Source organism: Cheilinus undulatus, linkage group 18 (assembly GCF_018320785.1).
Source record: "Cheilinus undulatus linkage group 18, ASM1832078v1, whole genome shotgun sequence".
NCBI lineage: Eukaryota > Metazoa > Chordata > Actinopteri > Labriformes > Labridae > Cheilinus > Cheilinus undulatus.
In genome coordinates this window covers 16463169-16485055 of record NC_054882.1, presented here as the reverse complement: position 1 = coordinate 16485055, position 21887 = coordinate 16463169, and the positions used below count along the sequence as shown (strand labels likewise).

Genomic DNA, 21887 nt, shown 5'->3' with positions numbered 1-21887 from the left:
AGTGCGGCTCCACCATACTGAAGTAAAGAGGTTTGGGCCTTTGGGTGCTACGCTGTACATGCTGTGCAGGCTCAGAGCCATCTCGGGTCAGACGACTTTAGCGAGCATTAGAAGAAAGATGGGCTTAGAAACAAACTGGACTAACACGAAGAGATGAACACATTTTAATTACAGTATAGGTTTCAGTGTGCGTCTGTCACAACAGCATATAGAAAATCCCCTCTGATGGGCTAATGTAGGCAGCGTGTGCGTGTGTGCATGTTAGGACATGTGTTGGCGTGTTTGTTTCTTAATGAGAAGACCGTCTTAGGTCATCTGAGGTATTTGAGTGAACTGATTTAACCCTTGTCTTGCTCTGATACAAACCCTATAGGATTTATGCCATTAAAATCTGATGATTTATGTAGTTAAAGCTCCCTTGAGAAACTTTTGATTTGGGTCACTTCTGGTGCCACCTATGGACAAAGCAGGACCTCATTATCATTTGTTAGTTTTGTTTAATACAGAGACCATTAAGGTGTCTCACTTGGACATTTAGTTAGGGGGCAAATATTAAACAGTTTTGACTGATACATAAATATGTGCCCTTTCTGTACTTGTAACTTCACTGCAAGAAGCACAAACCAAAGCTAATTCAACAATTAAAGGAGATTTGGATAAACAGTGACAGATCTAATTCTAATTCAGATGACCTAATTCAGTAGAGGTCAGCCAATTGGTGCTAGTAGTCTCACAATTAGTGAAATAGGGATCACCTGTCTTAAGTGATAGTAGTATAAAGACACCTGTGTCTGCAAGGACCAGTCACTGGTGCATCAGTATTCTTGGCTACTATTACACCATGAAGACAAAAGAACACTCCAAGCAACTCAGAGCAAAGGTTATTGAAAAGAACAAGTCGGTATGGATACAAAAAAATCCAAGGCACTGAACATTCCCAGAGTTCAGTTAAATCCATCATCAAGAAATGGAAGGAATATGGCACATGTGTAAATCTGCCTGTCTAGCTCATAGAGGCATCAGTTGTTAATTCATTGTGTTTTCCTAGTCAACTAAAAACTCCTCACAGGAGCTTTAAAATACAGGTTTAAACTTATAGGTAAACTTCCCATATTGATCCATAGTTAAAAGTATTTCATGGTCTGATAAAGTTTGATATTGGCAACTAAAACCAGTAGCTCAAAAGCCATAAATGACCTTGTCTGTGAAAGAAAAGAGGGAAAAATGCAAATAACAGCGGGAAATGATAGAGTGGAGCAACAGGACATTTAAAAGAGAAACGAGACAGAAAGTGTCAAGGGAGGAGGGGGGGTTGTAAAGGGTGAGAGAGAAAGCCTTGCTTATTATCTCAATCATCGAGCGGAATAATAGGACAACAAAAAGCCTGAGTGTGCCCAGACCTACCAGCCTGCCTGCCTTTCAGTCGGGCTTGATGTGGTTAAAAAAGAGTTGGGCTAATCGACTAAGCGCTCGCCGTCCCCACCCCAGTGACCCAGAACAGCCATCTTCCTCTCCCTGTGAGACCCCTACAGAGCAAACACTGCAGGGACATTAAACACTCATACACATTTTTAACCATTAACCTAAATGGCAAGGACTGTTCTTTTCTCCCTCCATAAGGTTTGAGCCATTGAATAAACTCAAATGATAATCCATCAATTTATTTCTACTTAGGTTGGTGAATAATGGCGCAATATCAGTCCTGGACGGAGCATTGGGGAGTACAGATAAGTTCCTGAAAAATGGACATCATTTGTTGCAGCAGGGATGTGGATTTTCTTTTTTAAACTGTTGCAAAAAAATCCTTAAAATAGTCTGCCAGCTACTCCTGCAGCCTGCTTGTCCTTTATATCCCTGACAGCCTATTTCAGCCTCCTGAACGCTCACACAGGGCTGTGTGGCAGCAACACAGGCAGGCTGCCAGAGCCATTGTTACTGTAAATACTCAACGGTTAGTGTTTCCCCAGAGGAATATCATTTGAATTGTAGCTATATCTTAACCACCTGTAATATGTGAACTAAGTTTGATCCCTCCAACGTTTCCTGTCCCACAAGAGAACAGAAGGCTGTGTGGTGAAAGGAGCATAAAATCCCCGTGTGTGGATTTCCTTTAATTACAATAACATTTGGAGTTAATTATGTACAAAGTATTCTAACAGCATGGGTTGCCTGACTTTATATGGCACAGACCATTGAAGGCAAGGATCTTGATAAGAGAACTGACTACAGGAATTAAACTTGATAGATAATATTACACAATGAAATTTAAAAAAAAAAGGTTTATAGGTATTAAGGAAAAAAACATCCAAACCTACCTGACACTATGCAATAAAGTCATCGCCCTCCTTGTTAAATGATGAATTAACTGTGATTAACCACATTTTTTGGAAAGCTGAATGCAATTTCACAAGCCTGATTACTGCCAGACCTGTTGAATCCAGAAGTCCTTTAAATAGAACCTGTATGATAAAGTGAAGTAGGCTAAAATATCTCAAAAAGCAACACATTATGGTGACATCTAAATAAATTCAAGAACAGATGAGAAACAAAGTAATTCACATCTATCAGTCTGGAAAGGGTTGCAAAGACATTTCTTAGGCGTTGGGACTCCAGCGAATAACACTGAGAGTCATTATCCACAAATGGAGAAAACTTGGAACAGTGGTGACCTTCCCAGGAGTGGCTGACCTACCAAAATGACTCCAATGACTCATACAGGAGGTCACAAAAGAACCCAGAAGGTCAGTGTTCATGATTCAACAATAAGAAGGAGACTTGGAGTTCCAAAGCCAAAACCACTGCTAACCAAAAGGAACAGAAAGGCTCATCTCACATTAGACTAAAAACATCCTGATGATCCCCAAGACTGTTAGGAAAATACTCTGTGGACTGTGCATTTGGTTACATCTGGAATGAAACTAACAGCATTTCATCAAAAGAACGTCATACGAACAGTCAAACATGGTGGTGGTAGTGGAATGGTCTGGGACTGCTTTGCAGCTTTTTGGACCTAGACTACTTGCCGTAATGATGGAACCATGACTGAAGGAGGATGACTGGTCATCAGTTCATGACCTCAAGCTCCAACGCACTTGGGTTATGCAGCAAGACAGTGACCCCAAACACAGCAGCAAGTCCACCTCTGAATGGACTAAAAAACAACATGAGGGTTCTGGAGTGGTCTAGTCAAAGTCTTGACTTAAATCTGATTACTCTGATTTACTCGGGTTATCTTTGTTTAATATTAGAATTTGTTTGATGATCTGAAACATTCAAGTGTGACAAATACGGGGTACTAATAGCAGGTGCTGAGTTTCAGGTTGGAGAGAGCATTGACTGATTGTGGGCCTGAAATGATTCAAGTATTAGTAAATGTTTGCTGGCTATAATTAAAAAAAGCTTATTTGGATTCAGCTGTTGGGTAGACCAGATGACAGCATTGCATTGATTTCAAACAGCAGGTAAACATTTGCTACTAATATATATTTTCATGCCACATTATTTGCAGAAGGCCAATGCTGGTCAACAGGGTTGATATCTGCTGATACCAATGTTACCAAATCTGCCCAGTTTGCCTAGCTAAATGACATTACGATATGTGTTTCTGACATCATGTCAGGGTGTCAAAACAGATGGATGATACTAAAAATCTGACATACTAGTCTTGTACAATCATGGGATGTCGTGACTGCATTGTTGATTATGTCACACTACAAGAGTGTTAGCCAGTCCCGACATTGATATTCATATCTGACATCTGACAAGCGACCCAATCAAGTCAAAGTCTGGCTGAATTTGTGTCATCTGATCTGGTCTTCACAGGAGCTTTAAAAGGTTTACCAGGCAGCTATCAAAACAATGGCTCACTTTAGTCTGATGCTCTTCACTTCCCCATTGGCTCGAAGGAGTTAGCGTGCTAGCTTCCTATGCGTGGGTGTGTGAGAATTTAAGTTTGGTAATAGTGAGGTGATTGTTAATTTGCATCCGTTCATTGCCATCCCTTGGTTTTAATTCTGCCATTAGAGCATTAAAGGCGCTGCTGGCAGAGGCCCCATGACTCTGTTACTGCGGGATGTTGGAATGAAACAGTGTTATTATATAAATACTGTTGCACTTTTGACTCCAGGAAGCTACTTCCTGAGGTGTAACCCTGAGTCATTCAGGGACCTGATTTACAGTAACTAGCCAGGGGTGGACGTGCTTCTCTCACACTTTATTTCACCCCTCTGTGCTCCTTCTCTCTCCTCTCTCTTTCTCTCCTTCTCCTTCCCACCCTTCACAGACACCCAGGTTTTCTCGTCTAATTTTAGGCCTGGAAATCTCACTCTTTGACATGTCCTGGGGTTGATTTTCACCTCGACCACCGGCACAGCTGTCCATCCCTGTGACGTCCAGAGGCGAGATGTTCTGCTTTATTAAAAAGTGTGAATATAAAAAAAAGGAGAGAGGGAAACGGGAGTGAGACACGCACACAGGGAGAAAAGAGGTACAATGGCAGAAACTGTTAACATACATCTGTCCAATTTGCTCACGCAGCGATACGGCTTGGCACTATCTCGGGCTGAGGTGTGTTTGTTTGAATTTTAACCGGCCATCATGCGTTTTGTGTAGCGAACAAATCCAAGGAAAAAGAGGTTCAGTTGTGGATCCATTCATGTGACAAACTTCTCAGGCAATTTGAGGTAAAAGACAATAATAATTTACATGACAGAGAGAGGGAGGAATGGGAGAAAAAAAGATGCAAACTTGCTGCCAATCAAAGTTGCTTTTGTGTACACCACAGCAGATAAAAAAGAACCTGACTCTGGAATCAAAAGAGTAAAACAAAAGCTCCCTTGTCGAGTCTATAATAGCACCGGCTCTGCGGCTACTGATTATATAGAAAGAAAACAAGTGCAATAACATTTCTTAGCTCACAAGAGAGTGGCAAAGAGGCGAAACCAAGCCCAGGAGAGATGATTAATAATACAATTTTTATTCTAATTCAGCAGGTGTAGTGACAGCCACGGAGAATAGCCAGTATTAGAGAAAAAAGGCTGAAAAAGGCGTGTTTTTTCCTCAATAAACCACACTCATTTTCTTGTAGTCTTAGCCTGACGAGAGAGAATTTTAATTTAAACGTGAAAATCCCAGCTCTCTGAACGGGAATGATGCTATTTCCCCCCTAGTGAGTCTTGGGAGGAATCCTCTGCTCCCCCGTGCCTCCGTAACTCCTAATTTATTTCAAGAGTGTGTGTGATTAGAAAAACCCTCCTAAATTACTGTATCACACAAAACGGTATAATTAAATTAATATTGGATGTAATAATTACTTTGTGGATTCTCATTTTTCATACACACAGCTGCTTTGTTGCCTGAACCATTAGCATTTGTCTGCCGCAATTAACAAAGGCTCTAATGAGATTTCTTCGCATGTATGTGCGTGTATGGGAGCGTGACTTTATGGAGGCCTTGTTGGAGATAGTGAGTGCTTATGCATGCAGATTTGACTCCACTATCATGTGGTTTAGCCTCACACTTACAAATATATAACAGCCCTACGTTTTGTGACACATTAAAAGGGTTTTGTCATGGCTGGGTTTTTTACAAGTGTCTTCAGACAGAGTAATTTAGCCTCAATGAGAACGTGAACTTTAAGAAATAGGTGGAAAAGTTCCCACTTCTTAACGACTAAAAGGTTGAAGAATCTCTGTGGTGCCAAGAAAGGTACATTACTCTCAATCCCAACCGTAATGTATTCTGCTACTCGTGAAAAATAGCTACATTTGTCTAATGCATGTCATGGATCTGACTTAATTCTGAGTGATGATCCTGTTCACCGATTTCATTCACATTCTCACGCTTTCCAAGGACATGAGTCATTCCATAGTTTGAGTTTTATAGCCGTGGATACTTCTTCAAAGAGTTTGAATGTTAAGGCTCAGATAGGAGAATCAGAGGCATTCTGTTTGCAACAAATATATATAAAAAGTATTCACCCCCTTGGATGTTTTACCCTTTTATTGATTTTATACTTCAATCATGGTCAATATATTTTTTCTTTTTTTATGGAAAAACTTTGCTAAAAAACCTCTTTAACTTAAGGTAAAAACAGATTTCTGCAAGGTAATGTAAATCAAATAGAAATATGTCATGGAAAATAAGTGACTGCATAAATATTCACCCCCTAATTCAACAGAGGTCCAGCCAACTGGTGCTAGTCATCTCACAATTAGTGAAATGGGGATCACCTGAGTACAGTAATTGGTTTCAAATGACTGCAGTATAAAGACACCTGTGTCTGGAAGGTCCACTCACTGGTTAATCAGTATTCCTGGCTACCATTACACCATGAAGGCAAAAGAATGCTCCAAGCAACTCAAATTATTGAAAAGTAGTCTTATTCATCAACAAGAAATGGAAGGTATATAGAACGTGTATATCTGCCTAGATCAGGCCGTCCTAACAAACTGAGTGACAAGAAGGAGTCTTATGAGAGAGGCCACCAAGACACCCATGACTACGCTGAAGGAGTTACAAGCTAAAGCAGCTGAGCTGAGAGAGACTCTGGAAACAACAACTGTTGGCCGGGGTCTTCAGCAGTCTAAGCTTTATGGGTGAGTGGCAAAGAGAAAGCCACTGTTGAAGAAAATTAAATCTGGACTAGAGTTCACCAGAAGGCATGTAGGAGACTCCATGGTTAAGTGGGTAAAAGCTCTTTGGTATGATGAGACCAAAAGGCTGCTATTTTGCTATCAGACAAGACACTGTATTTGGCCGACAGCAAACACTACACCATCCCAACTGTGAAACATGGTGGTGGCATCATTATGCTGTGGGGATGCTTCTCTGCAGCCTGTCTAAAGGTAGAGGGTAAAATGAAAGAGGCAAAATATAGGAAAATCCTGGAGAATGGTCTTATTCAGTCTGCAAGAGAACTATGGCTTGGGAGAAGATTTATTTTCCTGCAAGACAGTGAAATATACACAGAAATGGTTTAAAGACAAGAAGGTGAATGTTCTGGAGTGACCAAGTCAAAGCCCAGACCTCAATCCAAGACAGAATTTGTGGCTGGACTTGAAAAGGGCTGTTCACACCTGATCCTCTTCATGCAACCTCAGACTCAGACTCAGTGCTGTGATTGCCTCCAAAGGTGCAGTGAAAACCCTTTTTAAAGAGTTTTTTTTTCGTTATAAAAACTCAATTATATTGACTATGATTGATTTATAAAATCAATACAAGGGTAAAACATCCCAGGGGGTGAATACTTTTCTTAGACACTTAGAATCCAGCACAATAATAACGTGGCAAAATATGTCAGCTAGTCAATAACTGTCACGTGCTGTTGGCAGGCTGAGGACCCGCTCAACCCCATCCCCTGGTCTCTGAGATAACCCCGTCCATTTGTAACGACTGCAGTGTGTGTCAGCGTCGTCTCCACGTATCGTGACTGGCAGGTGAACTTCTCTTCAAATAGGACAACAGCCTCCCTCTCTCCTTCTCCTCACTCTGTCCGTCTCTCTCTCTTCTTCTGTCTGCAACAGACACACTCCTGTGCCAGTGCTGTCACTGCGGATGAAAATGTCCCCTAGTTATCTGCCTGTGTAATTGCTGTCTTGTTTGGTTAGGAGATTAGAGGTCTGAAACTCTTTGTGTGGTCTTGCAGATTGAACAAACAGGCACCAGTAGGAACCTCCCCGTCCAAAAACCACAAGACAGACTCTTGTCTGTGTGACGATAGCGAGCCAGATGGACTGCAGGCGCAGGTGATAATTGTGCCGGTTGGCGTGTTGATGGGCCGTGTTAGGATTTGATGGTAGTAGCCTCATTTGAAAGTTATTCTGCTCGATGCTATCACGTTTCCACTCAGGAGAAGTGGAGTTTTCCTGCAGAGTGAACAGTTCAGCTTTGATTTAATGAATACAGAAGACATGGATGTGCAACTGCCTTCATACTGGACCACAATCTGTGGCTGGCAATGTTGCAAATTCATTCTGAAATTATGTTTTCCTGCACAGACAACATTTCTGCTCATGCATAAGACGCTTAAAACCTTTAGGATTCTTGCAACATGGAAGAAATGAACATGTTGTTAACTTTTCTTCTCACAGGACCACTTTGTTTTGCTATTAACTGGCCAAGTGGCGAATTCGCCACTCTGAGCTGACAGCCTTTATTTCTACAGTCTGCACTTTTCCTACCCCGTCTCTCAGGGTGGTATCTCATCAACAACACTGCCTCAGCCTCAACCTCACAATACTACGCTCAGCTCTTCACTATTAAGGCAAATTTCCATCCCAAACCCCTCCAATCTCTGCGCTATTAAGGCAAATTTCCATCCCAAACCCCTCCAATCTCCGCTTTTATTTCCCCTCTTCTTACTCCTTTTTTCTTTCTCCTCCTGTGAAAAGCGGAAAAAAAGCAAGAGAACGTCAGCCTCCTCTTGTCACGGTGCTTCTAATCAGCGGGCCAAAAGCTCAGGGATCATGTTTGATACTGTCAGATGGCCTGGAAAATTAAAAACCCAATTAAAGTGGCAGTCCAGAGGTCAGCTCTTCTGCATATCAAAAGCCCTCCTCTGGCTATTCTACACAAATTATATCCGTTAACGGCTCACTTTGCTTAGGCTGCAGCAGCACGGCACTTAGGGAGTAATAAGTGCTTTCTCCTCTCGCTCTCTGTTCCATTTCAAATGTAAACCTCTTCGCCTGCTCAGCCGCAGAAAACAGATGAAAAAATCATTAGAAAATGTTTTTTCTGTCTTTGATTAAGACACACTGGTCTGTCAAGGGTGTTTTATTAATGTAGCAGAGGACAAAGAATCACAGCTAGGAGTTTATTTTTAGATTTGTTGCCTTCTCTTTTCCTCCTTTGTCCACACATGACTTGCCACATTCCTGCTTGTATTTTTGTTCCCGTTTTGAGAAATAGCCACCAGCCCAAGCCTGCATTTCTCTTTCTCACTTTCGCTATCTCTCTTTGTGTTCCCTGTTTTACCCACGATTCATTAATTCCTGTACAGTGGTTAGAGCGAAAGGACAGAGAGAAATGGCCAACCAAGCTTAATGGCATGCGTCTCGGGCCAGGCCATTAATATTCAGCTTAATGTTTCTGATAACAGGGCTGGGGGGCCGCGAGGAGCCCACTGGCCCGGACAGCCTTATTAAGCAGCTGAAGTGGAATGATGCTCGCTCACGTCGGGGATCAAATGCAAGAGTAAACACACATGTAAGCACACGCACTCACGGTCAAGACTGTTGAGGCTTCAGGCACCGTCAGGATCTTCCATGAAATTGTTCCCTGCAGCCTCAAAGAGCTACGTACGTAGCTTTTAGTTTCTTTATCACAGGTTGGTCAGCTGATTTAATGGCATTTCTTCCTTTACCTCAGATTTACTTTTTTTTTTTTTTTTTAACCCCCCTCCACTTCACATCCTTACTTTGGCTCTTTTAGCTCCATCTCATTTACATTTAATGACATGATAATACACATTAGCAGACTATTTCAAATAATTACAGCCTTTCAATCGCTTTTTACCCTCACCTCTCTCTCCAAATGTTCCTCTACATCCTACATGCCCTGCTCTTTTTTTTTCCTCCATCTTTAAACTTTCATATTTTTAATGGTGAACGCTTTTTCTCCGAAACAATGTATAATAATATGTCACAGGGACAGAGGGAAATAGAAAAGATTGAGCAATTTTCAAAATGGTGCAGGGCAAAGGGGTGAATAGGACATTAAGTTCTTCCTTTTTTTTTCTTTCTTTTGCAGAGGTGGTGCTTTTTTTTCTTTCTGTCAAGTTGACGGGACATATGTTAAAGCTAACATCAGCTGGGAGGGTGACGGCGCTCCTGTCAGGTCAGACATGGCTGATACTGAAGAAAAGATGCAGTATTTCTACAGTAAGTTCAAAGACTCCATTCAGAAAACAAGGTGGGAATCAATTCACTTACACTCGCTCATAATTTTTCCTTGCTCTTTAAGTTAAGTATGGCATGCTGGGGAAGTAAGTAAGGAGTTAAAAAATCTGATAACTAATTTGCTACCATAAAACTGAAGCTAATGTTAGCTATCAGCAACTTCCTAGCTTACATTTGTGTTATGAATCAGTGGGTACATTTGAACAGAAGATGTAAATGTTGAGGCTTTTCTTGGAAGCATTTATACAAGCTGAGGCGAAACTAAATGGTCTTATTTACTGGGTGTGAATTGTTAAAATAGTTTCAATTTCAGTTCTTAGGGTCATGATTCTATTCAAACTCATTTTTTTTCAATTCCTACAGATTCTTGACTCACTATACAGCCCCTACATGTTACAATGTGTGTTTCTTTCAGATTAAACCCTATTTTACTGTGCAGATTTTTTTTCTTATCAGAAAAGAAAAATGCTAAACTTGCAAAGCAGATAGTTTGACCAGATTCCATGTCTGTCATCAGGCAGATCCATCATGCCAAGCTCCAATCTGAAACCATTGTTCCCGGTCTGAAAATTGACTGGACCAGTCAGTTATTTGAGGAGAAAAAGGTGGTAGCTACAGGCAGGGTTTAGTTGTACTAGAAGCCGGTAGCAATGGCTACCGCCAATGTGGCAATCAGCTCAGATGCAGCTCTAGTATAGCAGCAGTTTTGGCCATATCAGAATTTGGCCACATTTCTCTATTAAATAAAGAGCAAAGAAATGCACTGAAAGCTTTTCATGACAGAAAGACCTTTTTGCTCTTCTCCCAACCTGCTTAAGCATTGATTTGCGGGGTTTAGCTGTACTATAAGCTGGTATAAACGATGGCTGTCACCAATGTAGCAAAACTTGGATGTAGCTTAAGTAAAGTCGCAATTTCATGAGAAATGGGCCACATTTGTTTCATTGAATGAAGAGCAAAGAGTCACACTGACAACTTTCCTTGGCCGAAAAGATGTTTGTACACTTTTCTGACCTTCCTCAGGATGAGTTTAATCCACCAACAAGCTCCACTATTCATGAACTTGCTAAATACTTTAACATGGGTAAAATTAATGAAAAATGTAAATAGCTTCAAGCTAGTTAAATATCTCTAAGAAACTGATTCTAGTGCCTTACTGTTGATGGTGCAGTGGGCATTTTGAATCAATTTTTTGAAAAACTGAAATTAGTAAATGCTATTCTGTCAGGAACCTCTTTTTTAACCACGCTTCTAGTACTTACACTTAATGTACTAAGTATGACATCTTAACATGGGGTTGTGATTATTGTGTTTTCAAGAAGATACCCCTCTTCTCACATCCACAACATAAGTCAAAAGTTTCTGAAAGCTCAGTCTTCTTGAGTCGTGACTGATTGTGGAGCCCATGGGTTTCAGTTTTTAGCCAGTTAGGGGACCAGAAAGAGCTTTGGCTCTATCCTGTCATCTTTGTTGTCTTGTCTCTTTGTTCATACATGCGGCTTTAAAACACCAAGAAATAGGGATGCACTATATTGGAGTTTTGTTGAGATCTGACATGCCAATATTTTCAAACTAGTTGTAGCCAGTATTGTTACTGATATTTAAATGTAGTTCAGACCTAAAAGCTTAGTCCTTAAAACACACAATTTAGAGTTTGAGGATGAACAACAAACAAATTTCAGTCCTTTAAACAGACTTTAAAGAGTTAGGAATGATGGTGAAGAAAAAGACTTCAGCTGATGTAGGTCTGTTGGTCCACCCTATAGCTCCACTAACTTATTTGTTCGTATGGCCGATATTTACAGATGACACAGGTAGATTTTTATCGCCATAATATCAGTTTTAAATATCGGCGGGAATATTCCTATCTACATACGATAACTATGTTTTTTTAGCTAATCTCTGCTGATACTGATATCATGCCAATAATATCGTGCATCCCTATAAAGACATAATGTAAAGTTAGCATTCCCATATAGAATGCTAGCAGGGTAACAAGCCATCTTTTGGCATCCATGTTGCCTTTCCCCAGCAGAAGTGTTCCTATATTGTTACCATTTGAATGTCAAGCCTTTTGTACCCATGACAGAATGACACACCTTCAGGAGTTTATGAGCTCCGCTTTAAGGCAGCATAACCGTAGCTCTCCTTGTAAACTCCAGGGTTATTTTCCCATTCACCATTATTTACCATATCAATGTTTATTGCTTACATGTTATATTACTCTTTCCCACTGCATCAACTGTACACTTATCACTGAACAGTTGGCACCCTGTGCTCCCTCTTGTCCTGTAAAATGGCTTCAAACTCCTTTGCACTTATGGCACCATGCTTAGGACCTAGTGTGACTGCGGCATGTACTGTACCAGATTAACACCTTGTTAACCCTATGACTACAGATACTGCAGGCTGAGTCTAATCCCATTTGGATTAAGGAAAAGGTGTGAAAATAACTTAGGCTGTACACAACTCAAGAAAAACGACACCCACTCTCTGAGCAAATTGATTCTTCTGTTACTCCTGCGGACTGTTTTTAGGACATAGGAATGGTGAAGGACATCTGATGAATATAAAAAAATCTGATGAATATAAAAAAAAAAACAACTTGTAATGATGTTATTAAGTATTAATATTTGTAGTTGGCATTGGTGAGTACCCAAGGGTCGCGGAGGTGTTTCCAGTGGGTTGTGAATGTGTGTTGGGGGAAAAAATTAGAGTAATTGACGTTTTTGATAGTAATTTCCTCTAATTTATTTTCCCAGAAACTTTTTATAGTATTCCCAGGGACTTTTCCTGTTAATATAAAGAACTTTTTGGAATCTCCTATGGTACTTTTTCGGAAACTTTGGGGTATTTTTCTCAGTTTCTGGGTTTTACATCCTTGTGCTGTCTGAGGTTAAAACAGCACTGTTGGGTTTTTCTTTTTTTTTTTGCCTTTATTTGATAGGGTGGCTGAAATTTGGGGAGAGAGAATGGGGGAAGACATGCACCAAATGGCACTGGGACAAGTTACCAATCTCCGACCACTGCGTCAAGGACCCATGCCTCTGTATAAGGGCGCCTGCTCTAGCAGCTAAGCCAAACCGGTGCCCAAACCCACACTGTTTCATTAAATATATCTGGTTTAAAAAAAAACAGAGAGAAATTTGGGTCCTAATTATTCATTAAGGAGTTTGTAGTGGGTCCTGGGGCAGGACCATTTGAGAACTACTGCTGTAACTGATGCACCGTGGTCACAGATGTTCTGATTGATGCCCAGTCCGGTTCTAAAACACAAGAATTAAATGCACTGGGTGTCCTTTCCATCCCTGAAAAAACTGATTTAACTCTTCTTTCCAAATAAGTAACATGCACAATTTCTGACCAATGAGATTTCTGTCTTGCAAGAGCTCATCAACCAACTAATTGACCAAATGATAGGTGGGTGTCAGCCCTAAATCACTGAGCTATAATACTTTGTCAATCAGTGAGTGTCTATGGTAACTGGCCACAGTTTTAGGGGGTTTTTGTGGGGATTTCTGTGACAGTCTATCAGCAGTTTTGGCCACTGATGCTTTAGCCATTTAGACATCAATATTTTCAGTCTCAGTTGCTTGGAAAAGTTTTGAAAACTATCAACATGATGATTGTCTTGTCTTCACTTAGTGCCATTCAAGAAGATATCTACCACTTGTGAAGCAGCTTGTTGTGAGAATTTCTTTTCAGAATATTTTTTTCCTGTTTCAAAAAAATCCTATTCAGTCAATAAAAGCCATACAACTGGAAAAGTTAACTTCATATACATTACTTCAAGCTTTTAGTACACAACAAATGCTGTTGTCCTCACGTTAGCATTAGCTTATGTGTGAACTCATTTGCATGTATGTGCCATTTCATGTTTGTGTGAGCATCCTCATCTTAATGTGTCTTTGTCAGGGGAAACAGGACTTGTTAATGAAACCAAGCTTTCTCTTTGGTTTCTTTATCTTTCCATAATATTGTGTGAAAGAGTTATCCACATGGAAGAATAAGCAGAGCTCCCTCGTGGTGCCTGTATGAATCTATTTCTTGCAGTTGCACTGCACTGGTCAAACAAATTAAATTACTACACCAGTATGTAAGTAATTTCATGTAAATTGTGGTGTTAATGTTCTGCGTCGTACTGTTGAAGATGGCCTGGTGTGTTCCTCCTCTGGTGGCTCTCGTGTGGCACTCACCGGCTGGAAGTGAACACGTACATTTGCCAAGAAGTCTGCCCTAATTTCTCCTCTCTACTGTCTGTACATTCAAAGGGATTAAAGAGATCTTAGTTGGCTGGAGGCTAGAACAGAAGTGGGACTTTGTGAGAGTGGTGGAGAGGGTGGTTAATATGCACAGGCCCATTGCTGTCAGTGCAGATACAAATCTACATTTGGGGATATTTTGGCCAGGAGGAACACTTGTAGAGATGCATACACAAGGGCAACAGTGATAACATTAGGGATGCCATTATACAACATAACAATGATAGGCTGTTTAATTTAACTCTCAAGCAAGTAATGCAACAATAACAAATCTGTGGACTCAAGCTCAGGTAAGTTAGCAGGCATCCCCCCCTCCCATGTTTGTCCTCACCTGCTACATTTGACACAGCCACAGAGGAGTTCAGGATTTACACCAGATTTTTGTTTCAGCCATCTATGGAATTAAGAAGTCTATCCTTGCATTTCATTAAATCCTGCCTAATGAGATGACTGTCTCTCCCCGAAGAGCACATGATAAAGTACCCAATGCCATGGTGCATAAATTAGTATGGTGAGGTTAAATGCTGGAACTGACTCGTGTTTCACAAGAGAACCCTATCCAGCAGTTAAATCTCCTCACATAAATACTGTCAGAGGTGGATTGAATTCACCTCAATTCTTAGTAGGGATGTGACTTGATTGTCATATATTCAAATAGTCATTTTGCAATATTATAAGTTTCATCTAACTTTTCCCCCCTTATCATTTAAAACTAAACCTTCTCCATCATTTTCCCAGTGTGTGTGGTTGTGATGTGGTACTACTGCCAGACAGTGGCTGTAGCCTGTCTGGACGTTGTTTGCCAATCACCTTTAATAACAAAAGAAGAATAGAGCTATAATGGCAAATGACACAGTTGTACACAGCAAAATCTGTGTAGTCAAATTAAAACAGAGTTAACAGTGACATTTTTGCAGTATTAACTGGACTAGGGTCTAGGCTTTGACTCGGCCACTCCAGAACATTCACCTTGTCGTCTTAAAACCATTTCTTTGTAGCTTTCTCTGTATGCTTCAGCCCTTGTCTTACTGTGAAAAATTCTTCTCCCAAGCCGTAGTTCTCTTGCAGACTGAATAAGATTGACCTCCAGGATTTGCCTATGTTTTGCCTCTTTTATTTTACCCTCTACCTTTACAAGCCTTCCTTGTCTGGCTGCTGAGAATCATCCCCACAGCATGATGCTGCCACCACCATACTTCACAGTGGGGATGGCGTGTTTGTGGTGATGTGCAGTGTTTGGCGTCTTGTCGGATGGTCAATTCATTTTGGTTTCATCAGACCAAAGGACTTTCTTCCACTTGACCATGGAGTGTCCCATGCCTTTTGCGAACTCGATATCTAAGTTTTCTTCAAGAGTGCCTTTCTCTTTGTCACTCTCCCATAAAGCTTTGACTGGTGAAGAACCCGTCCAAGGATGTTCATTAACATTTTCTCTGAGTTGCTTGGAGTGTTCTTTTTTTCATCATGGTGTAATGGTAGCCAGGGATACTGATGCACCAGTGACTAGACCTTCCAGACACAGGTGTCTTCATACTAAAGTCACTTGAGATACTTTCACTGCACTCAGGTGGTCCTCATTTCACTAATTGTCAGACTGCTAGTTTTTAATTAGAATTTGGCAACATTTTTTGAAAATATTGTTATTGCATTTATTTTGCTGATTTCCATCTTTTATCTCTATGGCTGTAGTTGTTAGGAAGACATTAAACTTGGTGAAAATTAGTTTGATTCATATTTGAGCCCAAACTGGGTACTGTCAAAATGTACCCCTCATGGCTTGTGCACTTTGAAGGAGGCTTTATAGGTTCTATCAGTATAATTAGCAGGGATGAGAAAACGAACCAAATATCCTTTCATGAGATCATCTGAGCTGTGGTTCCACACATACACACACACAATGAGATTAAAGACAGAGAGAGAGAAGTGGTGTTCATGCCTGATTTGATCATCACTTCTAATTGGAGGATAATTTTCATGAAGCCTTTCAAATAACTGACAGCTTCTGTCCTCCGCTCCTGTCCGTCTCTGCAACTCTTTCTCAGTATTTCTCCATGTTTTAAAAAGATGCCCTCGGCAGGAGAAGGGGAGTGATTGGAGGGGATGCTGGGAGTTTTGCTGATACTTCAGGTATTTTAAGCTTTTGGGTCCACATGAGCGTAATGGACTTATTCTCAAGCAGTTCTTGTCTCTCTAATTAGTGGTCCCCCCTCGAGCCGTAACAAGGGCACTGACGAGAGAGGCTTTTTCCCAATGATAATGTGAATGGATACCTGCAGGGGGAGATTTCTGCACTGTTCCTCATCCTGTCAGCCACTCTGGGTAACACTGAGGCTTAATGAACCTGAAAACAAGACACTGTGTGGTGAAAGGAGTGTGTTTGAGTGTGTGTGTGTGTGTATCTAGATGGATACTGTGCTGTACCTTAGAGCTGGCTGTGGTTTATTTTGAAAATACAGTGTTTCTGGTGAGAAATGTGCACTCTGTGTCATGATGATGAAGTCAGTTATTTGTCTGAATGCATAAATTGTTAAGGAGCTGTGTAGGTGAAACAGTCGTCGGCGTATAGCCACATTTGCACAGGTGCAGTTTATATTTGTCAAATCAAACTGAGTGCACCTCAAGGATTTACCAGAGCCTGAAGAAATTTGTGTCCCTGGGGTATTTTCTGTATGCTACAAAGTTTTAAGAAGATTGGAGGAAGTACACTATATAGACAAAAGTATTCAGCTGTCTGTCTGTTACACCAACAGGGACTCTGTAATGATGCTGTATTTAAATACATGTACTTTGATATGGAGTTGGCCCCCCTTTTGCAGCACTAACAGCCTCCACTCTTCCTGTAAAGCTTTTGACAGGATTCTGGAGTGTTTCTGTGGGAATTTCTCCGTTCCAGTTCATCCCAAAGTTGCTCTATGGTGTTGAGGTCAGGGCTCTGTGCAGGCAAGTCAAGTTCTTCCACACCAAACACATCAAACCATGTCTTTATAGTCCTTGCTTTGTGTACTGGGGCACAGTCATGTTTGAACAGAAAAGGGCCTTCCCCAAACTGTTGCCACAAAGTTGGAAGTATAGCATTATCCAAAATGTCTTGGTATGCTGAAGCATTAAGATTGGCCTTCACTGGAGATAAGGAGCCTAGACCAAAACTTGAAAAACAGCCCCATATCACTATCCCTCCTCCTCCACCACTGTTAGCACAATGCAGTCAGTGTGGGGTGACAGGTGGTCAGTAGGTAGAGTCGGACTTCTTGTAATCGGAAGGTTGTGGGTTCAGTCCCCAGCTCCTGCGGTCACATGTTGATGTGTCCTTGGGCAACACACTTACTTGCCCAATTTGCTCCCGCTGCTGCAACACTATTACAATGCTTTTTGTAGTCGAATGACTAGAAAAGGGCAGAAAACACTACCTCAAGGCAGGTAGTGTTCTCCCAGCACAGAGCATGTTTCCACTGCTCCACAGTCCAGCACCAGTGTGCTTTACACCACTCCATCTGACTCCTCGAATTAGACTTGGTGATGTGAGGCTGATGTGGCCATGGAAACTCATTCCATGAAGCTCCCACAGCACAGTTTTTTGATTACATTAATGCCCGTCGTCTTCTGCCTCATGGCTGAGTTGCTGTTGTTCCTAAATGCTTCCACTTTCTAGTAGTATCACTTACAGTTGACTGGAATATCCAGCAGGAATGAAATGCCACAAACTGTCTTATTGCAAAGGTGGTATCCTTCACAGGACCATGAGCTCTTCAGAATGACCCACTTTGTATCACAACAATCAAACATGAAGTTAGCTCACCTATGCATAGGGACGGAGGGCTAAAACAGAACAGCTAGATCAGACGGAGCAGCAGCGAAAGACATCAGATCTGTGTGAGACTGCAACCTCCACTGGATTGATTTTTTAAGGTCCACTCCAGCTTAAAGCTGCAGTGTGTAAAAACTGAAGATTATTAGCAATACCTAATGGTCACAGTCTAGATTGGGATGCCTACTTCTGGTAGTAACTGTAGCAAATAGTGGAATATTAAAAAAATTGGTCCATGTTATTTAGGTCATTCTGTGGCACTGCAGGAACATGCAAGATGCATAAATTCAAGATGGCGGAGTCCATGAGGGACCCTCCATATGTACAAGTAAGGCCTTATTCTATGCTACTAGGCTAAATATTACACACTGCACCTTTAACGGACATGCTTTAGTACGTGGCTAATAACTGTTGTTTTAAAACACGCTAATCTATTCTTGGGACCATAACTGAGCCTTTACATGCCCAAAAACACATTGAAAATGTTAAAAGTTTATTCTCTCTGTCTGGGCTAAGCTGTGGTTTAAAGAGAATTTTTGCCAGGACCTTTGGCTTTTAGGAAACAACTCTTCATGGCATACAGTGTAGAGTTGTTGTGAGGTCACATTTTTAAAATTTCGAGAGCATATTAGAAAACAATACTATAACAATACCAGATTTAGTACCAAGTTAAGAAATCACAGTAGTTGTAGGCACTCAGTACTGGGTCATTTCTTGTTTTTAATGACCATAATTGAGAGCAGACTCATAGAAACTCTTAACAATAGCTCCATGTGTCTTTGTGATATTTTTATAGCACTTTGCGTCTTCTCAAAATCCTTGGCCTCATGGGTCGGACAGTCAGGCAGTGCTGCTCCACGCTGCGCACCAAAAACACGGGCGTAGGGTGTTGATGGATGTCCGGGCATGCAGTCAAACTGCAGTGCAGCTGTGATGGGCCAGGCACGGACCCTGTGGAAGTCCCATGTAAGAGTTTGCTGTTAGGCTGATAGGATTTTTACTAGAAAATGTAGCACCTGTAAGTTCTATTACAAGTATGTGGCACTGTGATGAAATACAAACTAGAGCTGTGTTCAGGCCTGGAGTCTTACTAAGCACTTTAAAATCAGGGCAGATTTGATGATGAATATCTAACTTTTGTTTTCATGGCCTGCAAGAAATGATGATTGCAACACTTCTGCAAACAGACTTTTCAACAGAAACTTGAAGATTTTCCCATAGAGCTTCATCACTGCCCCGAAGACTCTCCACAACAAGCTTCAGAACTTGTTTTCCTGATATGCATGCCCTGCCTGTGAGATGCTCTGACTGATACACAGACACCAGAGATGCATATCCAAAATGCATACAATGTCACAAATGTCACGTATGATCGATCGAACGCTGCACCGTCTGAGTGAGAGGTCATTGCTCTCCATATACAGCCGGCGGGGGGAAAACAGACAGAACGCCTGGTCAGCACATGGTCACATTTTGGACGCATCATTTTTCCCCGCTCCCCCTTCCCCTCCTGAGCGGGTAATGAGCTGAGTTGTTGTTGTTGGTGGAGCACACTTCACTCCATGTGACATTCGACTCACACAGCCGCTGCCACAGCTTTCCCTGCGCTTCATCTCGGACACTTGGCCTTTCCATTGAGCGGCTGCAACTACTTTTCTCAGGCTTGCTGACATTGAATGATGTGTTTGTTTATTACGGCTGATAGGTGTCGTGTTAGACATGCATTGAGTCCTTACAAAGTAAGCCATGGACTTTTTTTTCTTTCTCTGGTGGGGACCAAAGCAGGAGAGCACCTGCTTGCAGACTTAGCGATGGGGAAAGTCTATGACAGACTAAACAGAGTGGAAAACTGGATGGAATAAAGGATAAGCAGGAGAAATATAGACAGGTTGTATGCAGAGAGAAGCAGAAAAACAGACACAGAAACAAGGAAAGACGGAGAGATGGAGGAAGGGAACCACAGATGTGGCGGGGCCTCGGGCGATACAAGTCATTATGGTGTAAACTGCTCCAGTGGTGATGTTGTGGGGAGAGCGGAGAGGTCACCGACTCGGGGTGTGTCAGGCGATACATGCACGCATACACAGAAGTTCGCCTTAGCACAGACACACAGAGGAAATCGAGAGAACATCTGGATATGTGCCACCTGCCTAGAGGAAGTCATCTAGTTTACACGCAGAAGAGGAGGGGGGGTTTGTCCCTTCCTGGATGTGCAACCTTCATGCTAGCCTGCACCACTGGGAGAGGATGGAGGACGAAGTGGAGAGTGAAGAGCGTGCAAACCGAATGACACACTTTACAGGGATTAAGTGTTAAAGTAAACACGGATATCGTGAGTAAGGACAGGAAATGAGGGAGAAATACACACCGCTGTCTCCCGAGCAGACCCCTATCATGTCACTGCAGTTGCTTGTTTTACTCAGCTGGTCCAAGGTGGTAGATGGATGCTTACAGACAAGGGATTTATGCGTCACAAACCAATTCACAGGCATTAAATTGAGGGTATATTCTAACAGAAAAAGAAAAAAAATAAAGCATGATTTTTCCACTTTTAAGCCTTCACTGAAGAGAGAAAGAAAGCTGAATAGGAACGACAGGCGCCACAAAACTCACTGCTAAGTATTGACCATCTGGCTCCAGCCCAAGCTAGCGTGCCACAAAACAATTGCATTCATTAGGTTAATTTATCATGGTGGTAAGCTCAATTTACTTTTGCTTGTGCGAGCGTGGCTCATTAAGATTCAGCCTGCCGTTTCCTCGGGGCCGTCTTGTGATCATTCAGACAGGGTTAACGCATTTTGGAGACCAGATAGGAAGCACTCCAGGGTTATCTGCGCGACCTAAACTGTTTAAATAAAGGCAGCAAAAAGAAGAGGTGGAGAGAGGAATTATAGTGGCAAATGAGAGAATGAGGAAGGGATGAAGAGGAGGAGGGGGGTGTCAATGAAGAATGCCGTTGAAGAGAAGAAGGGGGGGAGAAAAGGCTCAGAGTTGACAGAATGGATGTTCCAGTGCGGGGCCGTGGTGGAAGAGGAGAAAGAGCGAAAGGGGAAGGGAAGGGAGGCACGTGACTAAATGTATTCTGATAACTGAACAGCAGATGTCTCGCATGGAGCTCCTTTGTTGCCTGAACAGCAGGACCCTGCACTTCAGTGGGCTCACTTCACACCGCATTCATTTGCCTGCCAGCTGCCAATTTAGGGTAGAGAGAGTGAAAAAGAAGGAGAAAGAGAGAGAGAGTAGGGAGGGAGGCTCGCTCCGGTCCGTCCCTCTCCTCCCCTCCCTCGGCATGTCTTGCAGAGAGGCTGCCACTTCGTTCCCTCTTCCCCCCGGTGGCCTGTACAATTAGTGATCTGCATACCCACCCACACCTCCACACAAGGCTCTGGCAGAGCAGAGGGGGAACAGCCTTTGTCTTTTCGCCGCTGCACAATGACTCGCTTTAGACTTGGACGGAAGCCAGGAGTGGTGGCACAAAACTGCATGTTCTTGATTGATGATGAATACTCCCAGAGTCTTGTTTCTTCATACAGCTGATTTGGCAGGTCAAAGATGGAGTGCAGCAGCTTCCTCCACTCCTAAACTGTGGAAAGGTTGAAGTTTGCTCAATAGTGATCTCTTATTATCCTCTCAGGTATCCTCACTCAACAGAAGCAAGCTCTCATTAAGCCCTGCAGAGCCCACGGTTCATTAACGCCCTGGTGAAAACATATTCACACCCCTATGCTAAGTGACACAGGGTCGAGGCGTGATGGCATTGAGGTATCAGCGAGGATGGCTGTGTGAGGTGAGACTCAGGTGACTGCAACCACAAGTTCACAGCTCACCTTAAGCCTGAGACCTCACTTAGATCTGAATCACATCTCACTATGTGTCACTAATCCTATGGGAAGAGAAAAAAAAAAATTTGTAGTTTGTATA

The 21887-nt window shown here is 42.0% G+C and overlaps 1 protein-coding gene across 3 annotated transcripts in view; it reads left to right on the top strand.

The window, feature by feature from the left end:
• Nucleotides 1-21887, top strand: part of meis2a (Meis homeobox 2a) — a 275413-nt gene that overhangs the window by 111775 nt on the left and 141751 nt on the right. For all 3 annotated transcript variants that reach the window (XM_041812277.1, XM_041812278.1, XM_041812279.1), the window contains one exon: nt 9751-9881. In XM_041812277.1, coding sequence (XP_041668211.1) covers nt 9792-9881 — 90 coding nt within the window. In that variant the 5' untranslated portion in view covers nt 9751-9791. Of the gene's footprint in view, nt 1-9750; nt 9882-21887 lie in introns of those variants that run through there.